General features: G+C 38.2%; 1 protein-coding gene across 4 annotated transcripts in view; it reads left to right on the top strand.

Annotated features, from left to right (window-relative positions):
• The window catches only part of GABRA3 (gamma-aminobutyric acid type A receptor subunit alpha3), a 192,712-nt gene that overhangs the window by 110,934 nt on the left and 60,120 nt on the right, over positions 1-21,658 (top strand). For all 4 annotated transcript variants that reach the window (XM_019711245.2, XM_019711246.2, XM_019711247.2 and 1 more), the window contains exon 5: positions 9,445-9,665. In XM_019711245.2, coding sequence (XP_019566804.2) covers positions 9,445-9,665 — 221 coding nt within the window. The remainder of the gene's footprint in view (positions 1-9,444; positions 9,666-21,658) is intronic.

Here is a 21,658-nt window from a genome sequence, read left to right as displayed (position 1 = left end):
TCAGTGGTCTCCCAGGACAGAAACAGAATGAGGGAGACAATCCTAATGTGAATAAAGTGAGGCCATGTGACCTTTTATGATTTTCTATTTTCTTGAGAGGAAGGATGCAAAAGATTTAGTCAGAACGCAGTTTCATTGTCACTTCTCTCTCAAATTGGTTCTGCCCATTTCTTACCAATGAGCAATGGCTCTTGGCAAGTGGAAGTTTTCCCTGGTCTCCCAAGATCCTTTGAATTTGAATGCAGAGAAAGTGGGATTCTGGCTTAAGAATGGCATGCTATGCATATGGTCAGTGACCAGAAAGGAAGGTAGTAAGGTGACAGCTGATATTTTCTAAGAGTAGATCTTAGGCATTCTCACCACACACACAAAAATGGTGACTAAGGTGATAGGTGCACTAATTAGTGTGATTGTGTTAATCATTTCACAGTGTATACATGTATTAAACCATCACACTGTGCATCTTTAAAAATTGCATTCTACAGCCTAATATATACGATTTTTATTCGTTAATTCCACCTCAGTAAAGCTGGGGAAAAAAGAAACGTAACAGCTGAGAAAAACTTTGGATACTCTCCTGGTCCAAACCAACTTCTGCCAAAATTTCCATTCTAGCTCTTGTCTTAAGGCGCAGCCTCCGCCCTGGTCCTTGCGCATGCCAGAAGTGCAGGGGCCTGGGGCCCTGAGTTATGGGTTCAATAAATATGTATCTGAATGTACTGATCAAGCTAGTGAGAAAATCAAGATGACAAAGCGTACTGATGTTAGTAGAGTCAGAGAGAGAACAATTTTAGGTATTGTCAACCTCACCCTTTTCCCACAGACACTTTAACTGCTTAGACACCTGCTAGGTAACAAGTGCCAGGTGCCATTTGTCAGAGAAACTTCCTAGGTTATATAGTCGGCAGCTGGGTAATGAAGTAAGTAGATGATGATACAATAAGAGAAGTAACAGTGTAGCTTGATGAGAAAAATAAAATGGAGGCTTAGGAATGGGAACCCATAGAAGACATTATAATCATAAATCTTGGTAATACATTTGAGTCTGACAACTGCTTATGAAAATCATTCAAAGTTACCAGAATATCCAAAGACTGCACAGCGGAGGTGGGGGAATGGTGTTAATTAAAAAGAAAGCACAGAAACCTCTTTCTTTTTTAAAAATTTTGTTATTTTTAATGATGAAAAGTGTAAGCACACAACAAAAGTAGAAAAAACACAGACAAACCTGCCTCCTAAACCAGTGAGTTTTCAAGATTTTGTCCTACTTTCGTCATCTATGCCTCCTCTCACCACTCGCCTCTATTTGCAATCAATCAATATAATTTCACCACTGCAATCTTTAGTATACATGTTTAAAATATATATGCATTTTCTTATACAACTACAATGCCAGTATCACATATAGCAAGTTAACAATAATGTTTTAGCCCTCACTTTAAAGATTGTCACCATTCCATATTCAGGTTTCCCAGTTGTCCTAAAAATGTCTTTTACAGTTGGTTTCTTCAAATCAGGCTCCAGACAAGGTTCTCTCATTACATTTGGTTGTTATGTCTGTTAACTTACTTGAAGGATTTGATTAGGTTTCAGTTCACCTTTTTGTTAGATATTTCCTAGGTGATCAGTGCACTTAATTTTGCAACACATCATTTCCTGGTGGCAGTGGGTTTGAAATTATTGCAGCTGTTTTCTCCCCAGCACTGGAAAAAGTGGCTATGTCCACTTCAAGCCCTTATTTACTGGTAGGGTCTGGGGCACAGAATGGAGGACGGCCTTTGTGTATTTTGAAAGCCTCTTAGGCTGTCAGTTTCCTCTTATTCCATAGGATACCACATTCCCAGATGCAATATAGAAAGAAGGTCCATGTCTGTGGATTTTTAACTAAGATTCCATGACCAGGAATCTCCTGGCTACTTTTATGTAAAATGGACAGGACACAAACAATGCTAATAAGACAATTTCAGGGGCTAAATGAGGCATATGGATTATGAGTCTCCAAGATAGAGAGTGATGGAGAGAAGGCAAAGAGCAAAGGGAGGACTCGGTGGCCAAAATAAGGGAGAGGGTGACCTGCTTATGTGACAATGTTTCTGGGGCCTGCTTTGAAACACTACAGTGTCAGAGAGTTGAAGACATTCAAGCTCTAACACCAGCCAGAAATTCTCCCCCAAGAGCGATGTGTTATCTCTGCCCAGTGTAGGAAATGTATTAAGTGTCTTTCCCAGGAGACAGACTTAGTCTTATTATCTGGAAGATTTGATTTAAATGCCTCACAAAACAACAGAATTCATTTGTCAATTTGGAGGCAATCATCCTTGGAGAGTATACAAGGGGTCACTTTGCAAGGAAGAAATTGATTGCATTTCTAGAAGAGTCAAGTCAAAATCGGATTGCTTTTGGCCAAAGGTCATGGGATACTTATGGAGCAAATAATCACGATGCGATTTTCCCCCGATAATTTTAACTATGTTGAGAACAACATATTACAAGATTCGCACCCATCACCCGACTTTTTTAAATATTAAAAATTTGGCCTTTGATTTTTTAAATCTTTGATTTTTGAAGAAAATCTAAAGATACAGATGAAATCCCTTGTATACCTTATCCTGATCCCATTCCTGTCTCTCCCTCCCTCCTCAGAGATAATCAAAACAACGACTTGCTTGTTTTGTGTGTCATTCTCATTCTCACGCACACTACAGACTTATATCTAAGGATGTACAGTATATAACACACACAATAGCAAATAGCACAGTACATAGCAAATAGTGGCTTTCATGTTTTCAAACTATATAACATGCATCATACCTTGTATATCATTTTGCAGCTTAATTGTCAACCGTGTACTAAAGCTGTTTTTGATACATTTAATTCACTTATTTTAACTGCCATAGACTATTATGGTGTACAAATATTTATTCGTACATCCATCCAATTCTCTTGTCAACGTACATTTAGGCTATTTCCAGGTTTTTTTTGCTATTAAAAGACAATGATACAACCAATATCTTTGTACACATCTTCTTGTGAACATGTTTGAGTTTCTATAGGGTGTGTACCTATAGATAAAATTTCTGTGTTGTAAGGTTTGCACATTTTTAACCTTTTTCAGAGAGGGCCAAATGACCCTTGTGATGGGTTGTACCGATTTATAATCCTAACTGGCAGTGTAGGAGAGCCCCATTTCTCTGCACCTTTGCTAATACTTTGTATTGTCATGCTTTGTTTTGGCTATTCTGATGGGTGTGAAATGGTACTAATTGATACTATTTGCATTTTCTTGTTTACCTTTAGAGTTAAGGATCTTTTTATGTTAGTGGCCAATCTGTGTCACTCAACACAAGATGCCTTTGCCACCACCTGCATGAGCAAAACCATGCAGATCCTGTTTTTCTCTTGTTGCCACTTCCGAATTGAAGTTTCTTGTGGGGTATGCGCATGTGTGTGTGTATATGTGTGTGATTGGTGGTTCCTAGGTCACTAGTTTAATTCTAATTCCAAGAAAGTCTGGCAATTTGAGTTTTGACTCTTAATTTAGGAACGCAGAACTCATAATATGGGGATTTCTGCAAGATTTCCTGGAATGGCCAAACAAATAATGGTGAGCAGTAATGAACATGACAGATATCTACTTTACATTCTTTTTCTAGTTTTCTAAGAGGTGTGTGTGTGTGTGTGTGTGTGTTTGTGTGTATTTAATTATGAATGGACTTGAAATTTTGCAACTTCTCTTTCATCCCCCATTAAGACAATTACATGATTTTTCTCCTTTAATCCTAATGTGGTTAATTGCATTAATAGATTTTTCTATTAGGCTATCTTCACATACCTGGGACGAATCAAACTTGACAATGATGCAGCTGTTCCCACATTATACCACTTCTCATCACCTCAACTACTGCTACTCTGGTTCAGGCCACCATTGTCTCTGACATATTCGATTATAAAAAGCCCCTCACTGATCACACACCAAAGTAGAGAAAAGAGTTTAATGGAACCTCATGTATCCATTACTCAGCTACAAAAATTATCATCATTTTTTTGGTCAGTCTTATTTAATCTATATTCCTACCACCCCTCCCCAACTGTTCTCTCCATTTTCTCTCTCTCTTTTAGCTTATCAGTTGTTTTCTGTTGTTCGTGTTAAAGCAATCTGGGTTTGGTTTTATTCATCATCTGTATTATTTCTTTTTTGTTTTGTGTTTCACTGATGTTTGCTTTTGTCTGGATCATCTTTTTCTTTACTTTTCTTGGGGTACTCTGTGGTCCTTCTGGTTTCTTGAGGTAGATTAGCTTAGGGTTTTCCTTTTTCTTAAGGCTATCTTTAAGGCTTCTTTATGGCTGCCAATTTCCCTCCAAGTACACTTGAGTCACCCACTACAAGATTACATATACAAGCATTTTCACTGCTGTTCAATTCTAAGTATTTTCTAATACGTTTTTTGAGTGTCTGTGTGTCTGTTTTATTGTTATTTTTTATTAGTTTCAGGTGTACAAAGCAACATAATAGTTAGACATTTACATCTCTCATGTGATAACTGCTTCCCCCAAGCTACTACCCCTCTGACATTGTATATAGCTGTTACAAATACCATTAACTATCTATCTTCTTTATGCTATACTCCACCTTCAGTATATATATAAAATAAGATCAGGTCTTATATTAATTTTTGCTCCAAAAGACGCATTAGAGCTGACTGTCTGGCTAGGTCTTATTTTCGGGAAAACACAGTGTCTACTAATTTGCTCTTTCTAATCCCTTCACCTTCTCCCCTATCCCCTCACCCCTCTCCTCTAACAACCAACAGTTGTTTTTTTTCTGTATCTCTTGAGTGTATTTCTGTTTTGTTTGCTCATTTTTTCCTGTTCTTTAGATTCCACATATAAGTGAGATCATATGGCATTTGTTTTTCTCTAATACTTTTCATGGTTTCTCAGTGGGTTTTTCAATTTCCAAATGCAAAACTTTGTTATTAATTTATAATTTAACACCTCATATTGAAAGGAGATGGTCTTATAGGATATGGAATCTTTTTTTTTCTTGAGATTTGCTTTATGGCTTAGCATGTGATCATTTATTTTTGATTAAAAAAAAGTGTGTTTTACTAACTGTTAAGTGGATAGGTCTATGTGTGTTCCTTAGCTCATGTTTGTCAGTTGGGTTGTTCACATATGTTGATCATACAAATTGTTGGTCTGATTGGTCTTTCATTTATTGAGAGTCTATGGGTTTATCATTTTCTCTTTGCAATTCAATATTTGCCTTACATATTTTGAGTCCATGTCATTCATACATAAAAATTTAGAATTGTTTTTTTCCACTTGAGATATTCCATTGCTTTAATTAAAGTTTATTGGGGTGACAATGGTTAGTAAAGTTACATAGATTTCAAGTGTACAATTCTGTAATACATCATCTATATATCACATTGTGTGTTCATCACCTAGAGATATTCCATTTTGTAGTGTAATGATATTTTATCCCAAAGGAAAATGTTTGTGTTATAGTCCACTGTGTCTGTATTTTATAGTTCTACCACTTGATTTTGATTAGGATTTGCCCAAACATATGTTTCCATCACTTTGCTTTTACCGTGTGTTTTTGTTTTTCTTTTCTTAAACTGATTTATTTCTTTTTTCAGTTACAGTTTATATTTGATATTATTTTATATTAGTTTCAGGTGTACAGCATGGTGGTTAGACATTTATATAATTTATGCAGTGACCCCTCAATAAGTCTAGTACCCACCTGACACTATACATAGTTATTGCAATATTGACTATATTCCGTATGTTGTACTTTACATCCCAGTGAATATTTTGTAACTACCAATTTGTACTTCTTAATTCCTTCAAGTCAAGCCCTATCCCATGTTTTTCTATGCTTTATTTTTTTTCTTGCCTTCTATAGGATCTTCTCTATTTCCATTAGTTTTTCTCTACTGTGTCGTAAGTTTTACATTCCATTTCTAGTATATTATTTAGTTGTTACCTTAAATGTTAACACACATGCTTGGCCTAAAGTCTAGTATCTCCATTCTCATCCCAAATAATACAAGAATGCAAATCACATATCACTACTCCCTCCTTCCACTTGGTTGACTCTAGTTATTTGTTCCACCTTGTTTTTTTAGACCTTATTATCATTTGTAGAGAGTCATTATTTGTTTAATTTACCCATACATTGTCATCACTTGTGCTCAACATTCCTTCTTGCATCTTCCTGCTGGTTTCATCTTCAACCACATGAAGAACTTCTTTTAGTAGTTCTTTTCCTAAGGATTCATTCAATCATTTATTTATTCAAAAACATTTATAGAGCACCTACTATATGCCAGGTAGAGTTGTAGGTGCTAGGTATATAGCAGCAAACAGAATAAAATCTCTGCTCTCATGGAGCCTCCAGTCTAGTGGAATGAATGAAACAGTAGGGGAAAAAAAATTTGTCAGTGCTGTTTGACAAAATGATGTATGAAGAAAAATAATGCATGATAAGGAGAAGTGGGGTTACTATTTATGATAGGATGGTCAAGGAGTTCTTCTTGGCTATGGAGAGTTTTGAATGAGACCTGAATGCTGTGAGTGACCCAGCCAGGAGAAAATCTTATTTTGTCTAAAATTATCTTTATTTTGACCTTAAGATTAAATAATAATCTAGTTGACTATAGAATTCTTTTGGCTTCTGTTGTTGTTTTCAAGAAGTTTGCTGTCAGTCAAACTGTTATTTCTTTGTAGGCCATATGCCTTTTCTATTTTGCTGTTTTTAAGATCTCTTTGGTAGTCTTCAAATCCACTATGTGTTGGCTCTGTTTTATTATATTGACCTCACAACTCATGGGTCTTGAAGCTAAGGATGCATGTACACATATTTCAACAATTTTGAGAAACTGTCACCCATTAGTACTTTAAATATTGTTTCTCCCCTATTTTCTCTCTTACTGTAGAATTTTATTAGATTATGCTGAATGAACCTTTACCTTTTATCCTCCATGGTACATATCTTTCATTTTTTTTATCTGTCTGAAATGTACACTGAGCAATTTTTCTTCACATGTATTTTCTAGTTCACTAATCTCGCTTTAGTGATAGGTAATCTTCCATGTAACATATCCATTTACTTTCAATGACTGTTTTTCTTTGACAGAAAGTCTACTTCAAATAGACCTTTTTAAAATCTGTTTTTTCTTGTTCTCACCCCATAATGTCTGGATCTTTTTTCACATTCTCAATCTTTCCTTTGATGTCTTTATCATCTTAATTATGGTTCCTTTATAATTTTGATTATTCTGTTTGATTATTCTGTAATGTTAAGTTCTTGGAGGGGGCCTGATTCAGTTATATGTTGTATTAACTGTCAGTCACAACCATTTCCTTAGGCATTCTGTTGCTGTGAATTGTAAGTTTATTTTCAGCAAACATTTATTTGTGGTCATGTCCCTCCCACGTGTTTTTGTGTTTGCTTTTGCAAGTCAATCTAGAGGTATCTCCATCCCTAGACCATTTTTATGTTAATTTCTCAGTTTACAAGCCCCAAACCAGACAGATAGGGTGTATTTAAGCATTAGTCCCATACATGATTCGGCTTGAGGTTGCTAAATCTCAGTAGAAATGCTTCCCTTGAAGCCCCTCCATTCAGAATTCATGCTTGGATAGATAAGTTTCCTTTCTGAACTTTCATGTTGTGGACGGGTTTTGTCTAATTCATTTTATCTAATTAATCCTTTTGCTGAGGTTGGAGCCCTTCAGGATCTTGGTTCTATGTGAGAGTCTAGTTCCAGCTTTTTACGTGGCATGGTCCTGGTTACACTTGTTGTCATGGTATAATGATTGATAAAGCCTCTCTCACTCTTGGAAGTGTTCTAGTTGAGACAGTAAAGTGTATAATCTCCTTATCCGTAGGCAGGAATGTGCTTGGTATGCTAGAGGAAGAGAAAAGCCAGACTGGGTAATCCGTAGAGGGAAGCATAGTTAAAGAAGAGCTCAGGGAGAAAGGCAAGAGCCAGTTTATGAAGTGCTTTCTAGATAAGAGAAGGATATTGGAATTTATTCCAGGTATGATTGGAAGCCATTAATGGATTTGAAGCCAAAGGATTTCAGCATCTTCTGGCTGCTTCTTTATTTTGCCTGTCTACCTGGAGGTGTCCCCCAGGTCTTGTGTAGTTTACTGGTCAGTCAAGGATTTGGGCAGAGTTGGTACTCACATTTTGGGGTTTACCCTCTCAGTGCTTCTCTTGCTTCCAGGACCTCACCCTGAATTTTCAGTTATTTGGCCAGCCTCGAGCTCTATCCTGTGAAACACTAAGCCAGTAAATTTTCAGATTTCTGCCAAATTAATGAACGTCACCCAAAACGGTTCTTTCATGTGGCATGTAGTGGAGGACTTCCCTATTGTTTCTGCCTGTAGTTTTTAAACATGAGATCTTACTGGTGTGTATCATTTAGTGGTCAGCTAGGATTTGGGGCAGAGTATATATACCCAGATTTGGGGTCCCATCCATACTGTGACTCTCATGCTTTTAGGACTCCCACTCTTAAATTTCCAGATTATCTGCCACCTTGAGCCAATAAGACTGTGGTATCTACCATGTGAATTCTAGGTTGGGGGGAGCACTTTCAGAAAAGAAAAGCCACAAATGCGATTTTAACCAGTTGCTGCTATCATCTTTCAAGGGTAGACTTTCCTCAATTTTTTGTCTGCTTTCAATCACTCCCCATTACTTTCAAATAGTCTCTCTCTCTAGCTATATATTTTTTAATTCAAATTTTATAGTAAGTAGCTATAAGAAGGTATATCCAAATAATTTAGTCTGCTGTTACCAAAACCTGGAACATTCATTGTTATTTTAATTTGTGTTTATATGCACAGCAATTTTGAAACATTTTTTTCATGTTTATTTGCCTCTTTTATCTGTTTCATGAATTTTCTGTTCATGTCATTTACCCCTTTTTCTATTTGTGGTCATCTTATTTATCTGTAAGAGTTCCTTATTTATTGAAGATAATAAGATATTAACTCATCAGACATACTGTTCTTTTGAGGCTCAAATCAAATGTTTTTTAAAATTTAAGGTTTTGGATTTATAATGATTATTATATTGGCCTTTGATGTTCATATAGGATCATTTAGTAGAAGAGACAAGGTAAGGAATTTGTTCTTACTAGAGATGTCGTTGCATAGAGAAGGGAGCTCTTGCCTTTTTATAAGGCAAGGTCTTGTGGTTATTGTGTATGATATCCAGGGCAGTATTGGCAGTGACCTTCCTAAGCAAAATCTTGTCAGGTATGTTAGCTCTGTACATAACCACACCGTAACTCCTGTTAATAGACTGCCGCTTCTCTGCATCAGAGGAACTAATACAAGGTATTTAATATTTGCTAAGGACACTATGGATCCTTTCCAGAACTCTATTCAAACGTGTTCTCCCTCTTTTTTGTCCCTAGGAGTACACCATCGATGTATTTTTTCGACAGACATGGCATGATGAAAGACTGAAATTTGATGGACCCATGAAAATCCTTCCACTGAACAATCTCCTGGCTAGTAAGATCTGGACTCCTGACACCTTCTTTCACAATGGCAAGAAATCGGTGGCCCATAATATGACCACACCTAACAAGCTGCTCAGACTGGTGGACAATGGAACTCTACTCTATACGATGAGGTCAGAGACTGGTACCCCCATCTAAAGTATCCCAGGGGTGGGTCTGGGGTTGAAAGTAGCATGTTTTAGGCTAGCCATTGAAATTCTTTCAAGTTTACAGATTATTAATGCATATATAGGTGTATACTTCCCAACACATTTGCAAGTATACACACTCAGAGACATATCTACAGAGGGTACCAAAAAAAATGTACACACATTTTAAGAAAGGAAAAAACTGTGTTAAAATTGTAATACTCAATATATACTGATCACAAAAGATGAATCCCAGTCCCATTTGACTTCCGCAATGACAAGAGGTGCTCAAAGTGGTTACCATCAGCGTCCAGGCACTTCTGATGATGGCGAACTACTGCTTGAGCACCATTGACCAAAGTGTCCACTTGTATCGCTGCACGTGCTGTTTTAATTTATTCCCGAAGTGCCACCAGGGTAGCCGGTTTTCTGTGGTACACCACATCCTTTAAGGTCCCCCATAGGTAGAAGTCAAGAGGTGTTAAGTTGGAGGTTCTGTTGCAAACTCCCGCCTCCATTGTCATTGTGCTTCCACAACATTCTCAAATTTCAAACACCACTTCAAAATGGTCTTGTGCTCCTCAAACAACAATCGTGTTTCCGCCGTTTTCTTTGACTGCCCTGCCTGTCGCCTGGTGACGCCAGCATTCATTTGATTAATACCGTCTTTTGAGTGCATGTCATACTACACATTGCCACCGTAATTCAATTCAACTTCGAAAAGTAATATATAGATAACATCTCTTAAAATGTGGATACATTTTTGGCACCCCCAGTATTATAGCTATGCATATAGAGAATTGGCCATATGAACATTCTCAGACACACAGATATATATGTTCATGATGTATAAATGTATGCATACTCCAAGACACGTGTGAACTGACACACAGACATATACATATTCAAGGACCCTTAAATACACAAATTCACAACCAGGTACACAGGCATGAACACTGTGACAATCACAATAGGTTAGTTTTAACTGCAGCAACAAACTACTGCTATGATGCAGAGTGATGAGTATTTTCTGAAACGTACAATGTTGCTATAATTTTGTATTTATATATACAGCATATATTTAAAGCTCCATTGTCTGGGAATGCTAAGGAGTCTGATATATGTGAAGTTTCCAAACAACTTATATATCTTTTAAGCAGTATGTATATATTTTTCATACTTTTTGATCCTCAAAGCATAAAAACAATTTTGTTTTTCATGACTCATTGTTATCATTAGAGTGTTTAGGTATTGGATTTTGCTTTTAAAGAGAGTGACTTTTAAAGGATTTCCAGTATGTGAAATGAAACTCAAATAATGCATGCCTGGTAAACACACGGTGAATACATGAAGTGTGCTTGCCTATATGTTACTCTTTCATTACTTTAAATTTGCTATTTATCGATATTTTTTTCCTGAAAGAATTTGGGAGACAAGAAGATGGCCAAGGAAGAATGGATAGCAAATGGATACTTAAGAGGAAAGTTGAATTTAGAGAGGAGGAGCTGAGAGACTAGAAGAGAAATGAAACTAGATTACAGGAAAGGATGATGGAAAAAAGAAATAAAATGGATAGGAATGGGAAGAAGAAGATAAAGAGGGGAAGGGAATAATCTGGAGAAGAGGTCACTAAAATTAATATATATACACACATATATGTATATATATTTTATTGATCTGTTCCTAGATATTGTATATGTATATGCTATCTGTATACTTGTATATGCATGTGAATCTATATGATATATATATTGTATATAGATGGAGGGAGGGAGAGAGAGAGAGAGAGAGAGAGAGAGAGAGAGAGAGAGAGAGAGAGAGAGATTGTGAGACATTATCAGGGAGAAGAGGGTAAAGAGAGACTATGACAGAAGACAAAGAATAGAAACGTTGAGAAGATAAAGAAGATGAAGTAAAATAGAGGCTAGATATTATGATATCCTAAAAGAAAGAAGGAGAAATTGGAGAAAAGGATGTGGTAGATGGTAGAAACAAAAGACATAGAGAAGTAGGGGAAAGGACACTGGAGGAAAAGAAATTGTGGATGAAAGAAAGATGCGTAGTTTTTATTCATTTATCAAACATGTTTTGATTTCCTAGTACATACATGGCCTTGGAGTAAGTTCTGGGTGTGCAAACATTAATAAGGCAAGGTCTCAGTCCTTAAGATAATCAAAGTGTAACAGTAAAGAAAAACTAATGGATAATCACAAAACTATTAACTGAAATGGTAAAGATATGGGTAATTATGAGGAGGTAAAAAGGGTCATCTAACTTGTTCTTTTGGGTCAGGTTGAGAAGAGTCTCTGGATGAGGCAACACATAAGTTCCTGATAATTAGTATTAGCATTTGTTTTGTATTATTACATAAGTAGAATGTAGTCATGAAAATTGTAGGTGGAAAGTGGCAGGAAGAGAGGAAGGATGTTCCAGGCAGAGAAAACCAAGTGAGCAGTTGCAGCAAATGGAATGATTTATTATAAGCAAGAGAATTAGATGGTCATTTTTTTAAAAAAAATTTATATATGACACCCTACTGACTGTGTAAAGAATGCATTTGAAGGGAACAAGACTGGAATTACGGAAACTGGTTAGGAGACAGCTCAAGTAGTCTAGGTGAGGAGTGGTGAAGGTCTAATTCAGAGCAGTGGATTAAGATAGAGAAAGGGAGATGGACTAAGACGATAGTAAAACCAGCCAATGTCAGAATGACAGCGAGGAGGAGTCAAGATGGTAGGTGCCCAAGTAACATGAGTTAATGATAGTGATACAAACTGGGGTAGATCATGTGAGAGTTAGGAGAAATTTAGATCGGATAAACCTGTGAAGTTAATTTTGGTCAAGACAAGTTGAAGAAAGTTTTAAATTATCCAGGGATAGAAATCTAATAGCAGCTGGATGTACAAGTCTTAAGACTAGGAGACATGTACAAGCTAGAAATGTAAAGTTTCATATTGTCAGTATGTTGGGACAACCATTTGAATGAATGTGATCACTTAGGAAAGTATTTAGAGTGATAAGAAAAGCATGCCAAGGATCCAGTCACAGAGCATCACGATCATTAAGGCAGAAGGGAGAAAGAGGAACCTATGAAGGAGACCAAACAGGAAAAGTAAGGAAGGTGTTCATAGAACCATTCATGTGCAGTGTCTTGAAAGCTAAGTGTGGTAGTCAGTACTGCTATTTCCACTATTTCCAGTTCACCTCCTGGGGATGTGGTAGTATTGCACTTCCGTAAGGGTTTGAAGTGAGGCAAGGAGAGCTGCCTTGCTTTGGCTAACCAAATGTGAGTGGAAATAACGTGTTGTTTCTGAGGGAGGACAGGAAACTTTTAAGAGGTTTTCCATGTACCTCTCCCCTGGCCACAGTGAGTAGCATTATTCCAGGTAGTCTTGGCTCTATTGTTCTGTGTCCCTTAATGAAGATGACATAGAAAAGAGTGCCCTCCCCACAACCTGAGGTAGACAAATAGTGTGAGTGAGAAATAAACCTTTGTTGCTTTAGGACACTGAGCTTGTGGGACTGTTTGTCACTGCATATTAGTATAACCCATTTTGACTGATATGTGAAAGGACTAAAGGGTTTGAAAAAGATGAGAGTGATCAATAATAATACCACCAGTAATAGCAATAATAAGTACAATAGTTAATTAACATCAGTATAGTACTTACAATGTGCCAGGAACTGTTGTAATCATTCTACTTTTATCATCTTTGTAATAACTCTATGAAATAGGTACCATTATTCCCACATTACACATGAGGAAACTGAGATAAAGTGGGTACGACAAATTTTCAAGATCACCTAAGTAGTAAATGGTTGAGCCAGCATTCATACTCTGGCACTTTGGCTGGAGTTCAGACTCTTTACTATTACTTATACATTTCTACAACATCGTTGGTTATTAGAGATCAATAAATACAATATAGAGAACTAGAAGTATGTATTGGGTTTGGTGACATAGCAGACATTGGTGTTCTTCACATATACTGTGTCAATGGATTGGTTAGAGCAGTGGGAAATTTTCAGGCATTGTCTTAAAGGTAGTGCAGATAGTAAACATAGAAAATACTTTCTGGGAGCTTGTTTGAAAATGAAAGGGATGGGTATATAATAGATACACTCAGCGGTAAAAGAAAATAGTTGTGTTTTTTTTGAGTGGAGGGACTGGCACATATTTGTGAGATAACAGAAAGGGGCTAGTAGAAAGAGGGACAGGGAGGATAGGGCAGAATAGAAGTATAAGTGGTTATAATGTATGAAAGAGAATTTGGAGAGAATAGAGCACACGTGAAGGAATAGATGGAAGAGAGATATACTTGTAATAAAGTGCATACAGGGGAAGAGTTTGAAGAGGCAGTGGGAGTGTACACAATTGTGGGAAGAATTGAGTCGATCAAAAGAAAAGAGGATGTATGGAATGAAGTGGTTGGAGGGACAGAATGATGAGAGGAGATAGGGATGGGTAAAAGGCAGTAGGAACGCGAAAGAGAAACTAGAGGGAAGAGAGTGATGGGCAGGAAAGGAAATGAGCACATAGATTGAGAATAGTATGTGAGAAAGAATAGAGAATAAATGAGGAGAACAGGATAGTGGAGAAACTGAATAATAAAAGAGAAAGAGGATTGAGGATAGGTTTGAGTTTTGAAGGAGGGATAGAAAAGAAAGGAACAGGGGTAAGAATGTTGGACTATGAAAAAAGCTGAGGATGCAGATTGAGGAGGGTAGAAAATGGCGCAGACCAAAGGATTAGTCACCTGAAAACAGAACTGGGTGAATGGGAAGAAGGTGACCATTGGGCCCTTCATTCTAGTCTGAATTGGACAAGAAAGTGGAGTTTGGGAAGATAGGCGTCCATGCAGAATGCCCCTGTGCATATTCTCAAGTACAGAATAGAGGAGATATAGAAATTTAGAAGCATGGTGAAGCCACTGGTTCCCTTACACAGTACATGCTTCACCTTGGACCCAGGAAGGTGGGTCTGGAGGGAGACCTAGGATCAAAACGGAAAATAAAAGCTTCGCCATTTACCGTGTTTCCCCGAAAATAAGACCTAGCCTGACAATCAGCTCTAATGCGTCTTTTGGAGCAAAAATTAATATAAGGCCCGGTCTTATTTTACTATAATATAAGACCCGGTCTTAGACAATATAAGACCGGGCCTTATATTAATTTTTGCTCCAAAAGATGCATTAGAGCTGATTGTCCAGGTAGATCTTATTTTTGGGGAAATAGGGTGTGAGCCAATTTATTCATCTAGTGACCTTTTGCAAGATGCAAATTATTTGCTTTCTTATTCTGATAACAATGTAGCAGCTGCCTTTCTTGAACACACATAAAGAGCACAAATTAACTAAAGAACACTTCGAACTTTTCAAGAAGTGTTCCTTATTCTACAGCATTCCAATAATTATTTTGACCTGCAGAAATCTTATCTGGATTTCATGGGAAAACTACAGCAGGACAGCCTCTGAGAAAAATCCAACCAAGGATTGCATGGCTATGTAACTAGGGCGGTTTAGAATGAAGCCTTGCCTTGTCTCATCTTGAGACCTCAAGACAACCATAAAAAGGCAGGCCAAAGCTCATTAGCTGCTGCTTGCTCCAAGCACCACACGTACTAAAAGTAGAACAATAAGACGAACAGAGCCCCGTTCAAGATGGTACACATGCTTATGAATGACTTTCCTTTTTTTCAGACATGAATGTATAGGGAACTGTATTTCTATTAATGACATTTATTGATGAAGATATGGGTAAATAGGCTCATTGCACTTTTCTTTATACCTATTGTATATAAATGTTGCATAATATATAATACAGTCAAATAGTCCCACTGATTATTTCAGTAGGAGGGACAAGTACTCATTGAATTTAACTAGATTGTATCCCATTGACTTGAATCGTTCATTCAACACATTTATGAGCGCTTATTATGTTTAAGGCTTTGGGATATGTGCAGAGCTACAGAGATACATAAGACACAGATCATGCTCTTAATGACCTTATAGATTAGTGGTGAAAGCAGACATGTGCACAGATAGCTGCACAATAATTAAACAGAGAGGTTTGCAAAATATGATGGGATTACAGTGTAAGGAGCACGCCAAATCACGTGGCGGCATTAAGGAAAGTTGTCAAAAGGAGGCAATGCTTATCCTGAGTCTTGAATCTTGAAGAAAGTGTGGGTGACTGTGACACAGCCGAGGAACTGGGGGAGGTGTAGGAGGGTGTTCCAGGCAGAGGAAATGGCACTCGAGAATTGACGTCATGTGTCAGAAAATGAGGGATAAAGTGGTGAGCAAAAAATAGATGTGGTCTCTGCCCTCACATGAGTTACATGCTAGTGGGGAAAACAATTATATAAACCGTGACAATGACGTGAAATAAGTGCTCTGACCAGGGAAGCACAGAGTGGGATGGGCAGGGACAGTAAAGTGAGTATATGGTGATGGAAGGAGAACTGACTCTGGATGAACACACAATGTGAGCTACAGATGATGTATTACAGAATTGTCCACCTGAAACCTATGTAATTTTACTAACCATTGTCACCCCAATAAACTTTAATTTTTTAAAAAATGCATAGAAGTAAATTACAGTAAAAGACAGGGAGGAAGTGTTTTGGAGCAGGGGACAGAAGGTATGAAGGCCAGGGGAATGGTCATACATTAAAGAAACGGAAAGAAGTTCAGTGTGAATGGACGACAGTCAAGTGCAGGGAAGTGGCCTGGGGTGGAGGAGGGGTGCTCATGAGCTATGTTGCCATACAAATGATACGGATCCATTGAAGAGTTTAGTGCAAGGGGATGGCACAGACTTGCCTTTTACGTAGATCACGCTGGGAGCAGTGTGGAGGGTAGGTAGATTGGAGGAAGGCGAGACCCCCTAGGTTTATGAACTCTAATAATAACATGAATAACAACTACTATGTATTGGACACCTACTATGTACCAGACACTACATAAAACATCTCTAATCTTCACAAAATTATTCAATATAGGTATTATTATTTCTATTAAACTGATCCAGAAAGTAAAGCTTAAAAATTCAAAATGACTTGCCCAACATGACTCAGTTATTAGGCAAATGCCGGTTTGCCTGGCTTGAAGCTACTGCTTTTGCCACTAAATATGGTTTTTTAGAAGGCTATGGATCTGTATGTCTAAAAGGTAGCATTGATGGTACTTGGTGCCTGATTGGAAGCTGGTGGGGGTCAGGATGTTGTATGAGCACTTCCTTTTAAGTAAAGAAGTCCCCTAGGAGAGTGGAAGTACTCAAGTTAGGAAAAAAGAATTCACGTGTTAACTTTTCCATTGAATGTGGAGCAGTAAAATAAGCTTTTGGAAAATGGCAGTGATAAGGAGGGGTAGTGGAAAATATCGCCAAATAGCATGCCTACTTGGAAGGATTTCTACATGACAGATGAATGATAATAGTATGGAGGTGATACAGAATATACAGTGCCAAAAAAATGTATACACATTTTAAGAAAGGAAAACTGTATTAAAATTGTAATACTCAATATATGCCGATAACAAAAGATGAATACAAGTCACATCTGACTTCTGCAATGACAAGAGATGCTCAAAGTGGTTACCATCAGTGTCTAGACTCTTCTGATGACGGCGAGCTTGAGCAACGTTGACCAAAGTGTCCATTTGTATACATTTTTTGGCACCCCCGGTATTTTTCCTTTAGTTACAGGGAAGAATTATTGGTTTTTAAAAAGTGAGCAACATGATGAGAGCATTCGTGTTATAGTTCAAACATGACAGATTAAGAAGGTAGTTTCTGTGGTAAGAGTACTCCTGGCCCTTCCTCTGTAAAATGGGGTGAATCATAACAATGCCTGCTTCATAAAGCAGATGTGGGGAGTAAATATAAACCATGTAAATTGCTTGATATTTGTCCTGGCACATGTCCACTCTGCGGAGGTTTTTGTGTTAATGTCCCTTTTTTGTTAATACCCCTATTTTTATAATTACTAAACTGAAGTTTCAATAGAGCCAAAGTCATACCACTAATAAGTAGCAGAGCTGGTACAGAAACCCAAGTCACTCTTATGTTAAAGCAAACTTTTTTCCCCACTGCATCTCACCACCACTTCCCCTAAGAAGGGAATGTTGGGGTATCCATTTTTAAAAAAATCTTATTGGGGAATATTGGGGAACAGTGTGTTTCTTCAGGGCCCATCAGCTCCAAGTCGTTGTCCTTCAATCCAGTTGTGGAGGGCGCAGTTCAGCTCCAAGTCCAGTCGCCGTTTTCAATCTTACTTGTAAGGGGCACAGCCCACCATCCCATGCAGGAGTCGAACCGACAACCTTGTTGTTAAGAGCTTGCACTCTAACCAACTGAGCCATCCGGCCAAGGGGATATCAGTTTTAAGCATAATGAGTCTGAGGTGGACATGACAAACTGTAACTGGAAGTGCAGGTCTGGAACTCAGAACTTTGATACAATGGGATTTTGTGCAATTGAATACACTGCACGAAGTGTCTTCTATGTGTTAGGCTACACAGTAAGTGTCCTACATTTAACTGAAAAGTAAAGAAAGCAAGCACTCATTTCTCCATGTTGCAGCATCAGGAAGAGAGAGATGTTCTTTGAACCAATTAAGAGGCTTCCTGTAGAATTCAGACCTCCATGTCTTCCTTCATTCTTTGGCTGCATGATTGGGGCAATTTTGCTTATGCGCTTGGGATGTTCCAAAGACAAATGATTTGAAACATCAGTTGTGCCTGATGCCAGGACTTCCCCCATCCCAAAATGTTACCAGTGAAGCTCCTCTCTTCTTACTTTAGATGCAAAAAGCTTGCGCTGGAGTCTTCTAGAGACTGCCTCTGAAATGGCCAGGAACCAGGGGAATGCATTTGGGTCACATTGTTAATTGTACAGTGTTTAATGTAATCAAATCAACCAAGCATTGATGACTTTGTTTCACACAGTCCTCTTTTGTAAAGGCTTTTGCTCCAGGGGATTCCACCTGTACTTCCTTATTCATTAAGCTAGCCAACCAACTCACTAACTCACCACACTTGGTAAGCCTCACTCTAATGAACAGAAGAGCAGAAAAGAGACAGAGTGGCTCATTTGGTGCTCTGAGAAAGCTTACAGTGCGGTGAGAAGCAAGTAATAATACAAGTCCTCTGTCAATCATAAATTACTCTGTGCCATTCTGCATGGTGATATCAACCCGTACCCTCCGAGTCCTGCAGGAAAGCTAGGACACATTATTCACTGTATTAGAAGGCATAATAGACGTTTCACAAAAAGCCAACAATGAAGTGCTGTGAGCTAAAAATTACAGGTTTCATTACGACTTGGAGGCATGGGCCCAGATATGAGAGGGCATCACAGCGGAACTGGCATTTGTGCTGGAGGGAGAGAAGGAAGAATGTATTTCCAAGAGGTTTTCTCACATTTGTTTCATTTTTGCCAGCTGCAGGAGGAAATTGGGGTCTTGAAATAACAAGAATTGCCTTTATTCTCAAAGGCAAGAAGCTGATCTCCAGGCAGATTGAGTGTGTTAAAAAGCCCCTATTCTAACACAAGGGACATTTACAGATTAACAGAAGGGACCCTCTAGTTCCAAAGAACCCAGCTGTCTTACATGCTTCTCCTAAACAGAGTGGAGACTGTATGTTGTAGTGAAATGGACTTCAAAGGAGGGATTAGGAGCTCAGGGTGCGAGTCCCAGCTCTGGCCCAGATCAGCAATTTAACCATGGACAAGGCAGTTCCCCTCTCTGGGCCTCAGTTTATTTGTCTGGGAAATGGGCTAAAAATGTCTGCTCTGCCTATCTTGCAGAAATATTTAAGTCAAGAAGCATTTGTCAACTATCTGCTACGGACCAGCCACCATACTAGGGATGAGATGACAAGGATAGATAATGTCATGCACTGTTAAAAATGATTAAAGAAAACAATTTAGATGATAGAAACTTCATTTAATCCTTCATGAAGTGAACAGTCTCCAGTGGGAAAACTGCAAAATTGGGGGGAAGACTGGAAGCTTTTATAGGATAAAGAATAAAGAATGAGGAAGAGACATAGAAAAGATCTGATTGGTGGGGGCCACATAATCAACCTTGTTTGGGGTGAGAAGCCAGAGTTGTCTTGGTGTTTGGGGATTGGCTAACTGGACAGACTGTATTTCTGGTTAACCTGAGCATTTACAGGGACATGAAAATTATTTAGTTGACTCACCCTCCTAACCACCCCATCCCCTCCCCTGAGCAGGAGTGACTCCATCCTGGGCCTAGAAGGTTATTTCAACAGTGCTGAGGACTCAAGTATTTGCCCAAAGTGCTTTGGGATTTCTGTGAGTGGAGAACTCACTGTGCCCATAAGGCACATACAAAGCATAATGGGAGAGGTAATATTTGAGCAAGGACATGAAGGAAATTTGCTGCACATATAAAGAGGAAAGGGCATTCCAGGCAACACACAAAAAAAATGTGTACAAAGACACCGAAGTGTGAAAGCTTTGTTTGATGAAATCACAGGTATTTGTAGATGGCTGGAGAGTGGGTGGCAGTGTGCATGTCAGAAAATGAGGCTGGAGCATCAAGTCTGAGGTCATTGTTAAAACTGAGATGTGCTCCCTGTAAAGGCTAAATGCGGTAGTATGGTGCTGGTCTCCGAGTGTGATGAAGCCTTTTGCCTATAGCTTGAGGATTTAATGGGAAGCCTGTAGACAACTGGGATTCCTGTGACTAATGTACTGCTTGATTTGGGGGTTTGGTGGTGGTATATTTCAAGTGACTCATCCTTTGCTGATAATGGCTATTAACGATTTACTATCTTTTCTTCTTCACCATAAATCCCAGATCCTGCCCTTTACTCCATTATAGAAATAACCTGCCTGGAACCTTAATCATGCCCGAACTAATGTTTTCTACCCTTTGGTTTTTAGAAAGAACATTCCTCAGTAGGCAGAGCAGCTTGTTCCACTTCTGAAAGGCCTAGGTGACCTATTGCCTAGGGGTTCATATTGAACTCCAGAGATTCTTGTCCCTTATTAAATTTAAGCCGCTCCTTCCTTCATTACTCTCAACATGTTGACAATCTCACTGAACAATGAGTGCATATACTCAGCACAATTTAGATCTTTAACCTTTAGGACTCCAGTTCGTTCAGGAACATTTTCTTCTCTGGAGGGTTTTTTTTCTCCCTATTTTATGCTCCCACCTAAACCATTTTTTATTCTATATGGAAAAGTCTAGAAATAATTTGATGTTTTCCATAGGTCAGTTGTTAAGAAATAGGTAATACATTTTGATTCATATTCATTTTATAATTTTTAAAATTCTTTAATTGAGGTATGGCATGCATAGTTTAAGGTGTGCAAATGTTATGTGCCTAACTCCACAGCATTCTGGGTAAGGGAATGTGTTCTAGACTTGGCAGTAGAATAAGGGTAAAAAAATGGGAAAGTGGCTTAGGAAAGTGAAAGGTATTATAAAGATATGGGGACCAGTGCTTCATTTTCCAGAAAGGTCACTTTCACTGGGCCAAAGGCAAATGGGCACTAAGGACATGGATGTAATAATAGCTTGTGCACTGGAAGTTTTCTTGTCAGGTTACTGTGCTGGGTGAATTCCCATCTAAAAGCAGACAACTTACATGTGGTATTCGATCTAGTTCTGCAGACATGTGCCCCCCTCTCCCCCAAGAAATCCTAAAAATGCAAAGCACTGTATAGTAAATGCCAAATAAATACTGGGTTTTGTGTCAGTGATATAATACAATAGAAAAATAATTATCAAATAGCACAGTAAGGATAATCTCAGATATGTGTGCTCATTTTGAAAATGTACTTAGATATTTCCAATGAGGATGAGATAAGGACACCAAATAACCAAGTCACTCATTTGTCTCAATTCCAAAGTAGTAGAAAAGAAACTATTTACTCAGTGGCTTTAAGTCAATAGCAGGGATCCTTTTTTTTTAGTTGTATGAGAGCTTTATTCCAAA

This window comes from Rhinolophus sinicus, chromosome X (assembly GCF_036562045.2).
Source record: "Rhinolophus sinicus isolate RSC01 chromosome X, ASM3656204v1, whole genome shotgun sequence".
In the NCBI taxonomy this organism is placed as follows: domain Eukaryota; kingdom Metazoa; phylum Chordata; class Mammalia; order Chiroptera; family Rhinolophidae; genus Rhinolophus; species Rhinolophus sinicus.
The sequence above is the reverse complement of the archived record's forward strand: the minus strand, read 5'-3'. Positions and strand labels throughout refer to the sequence as shown.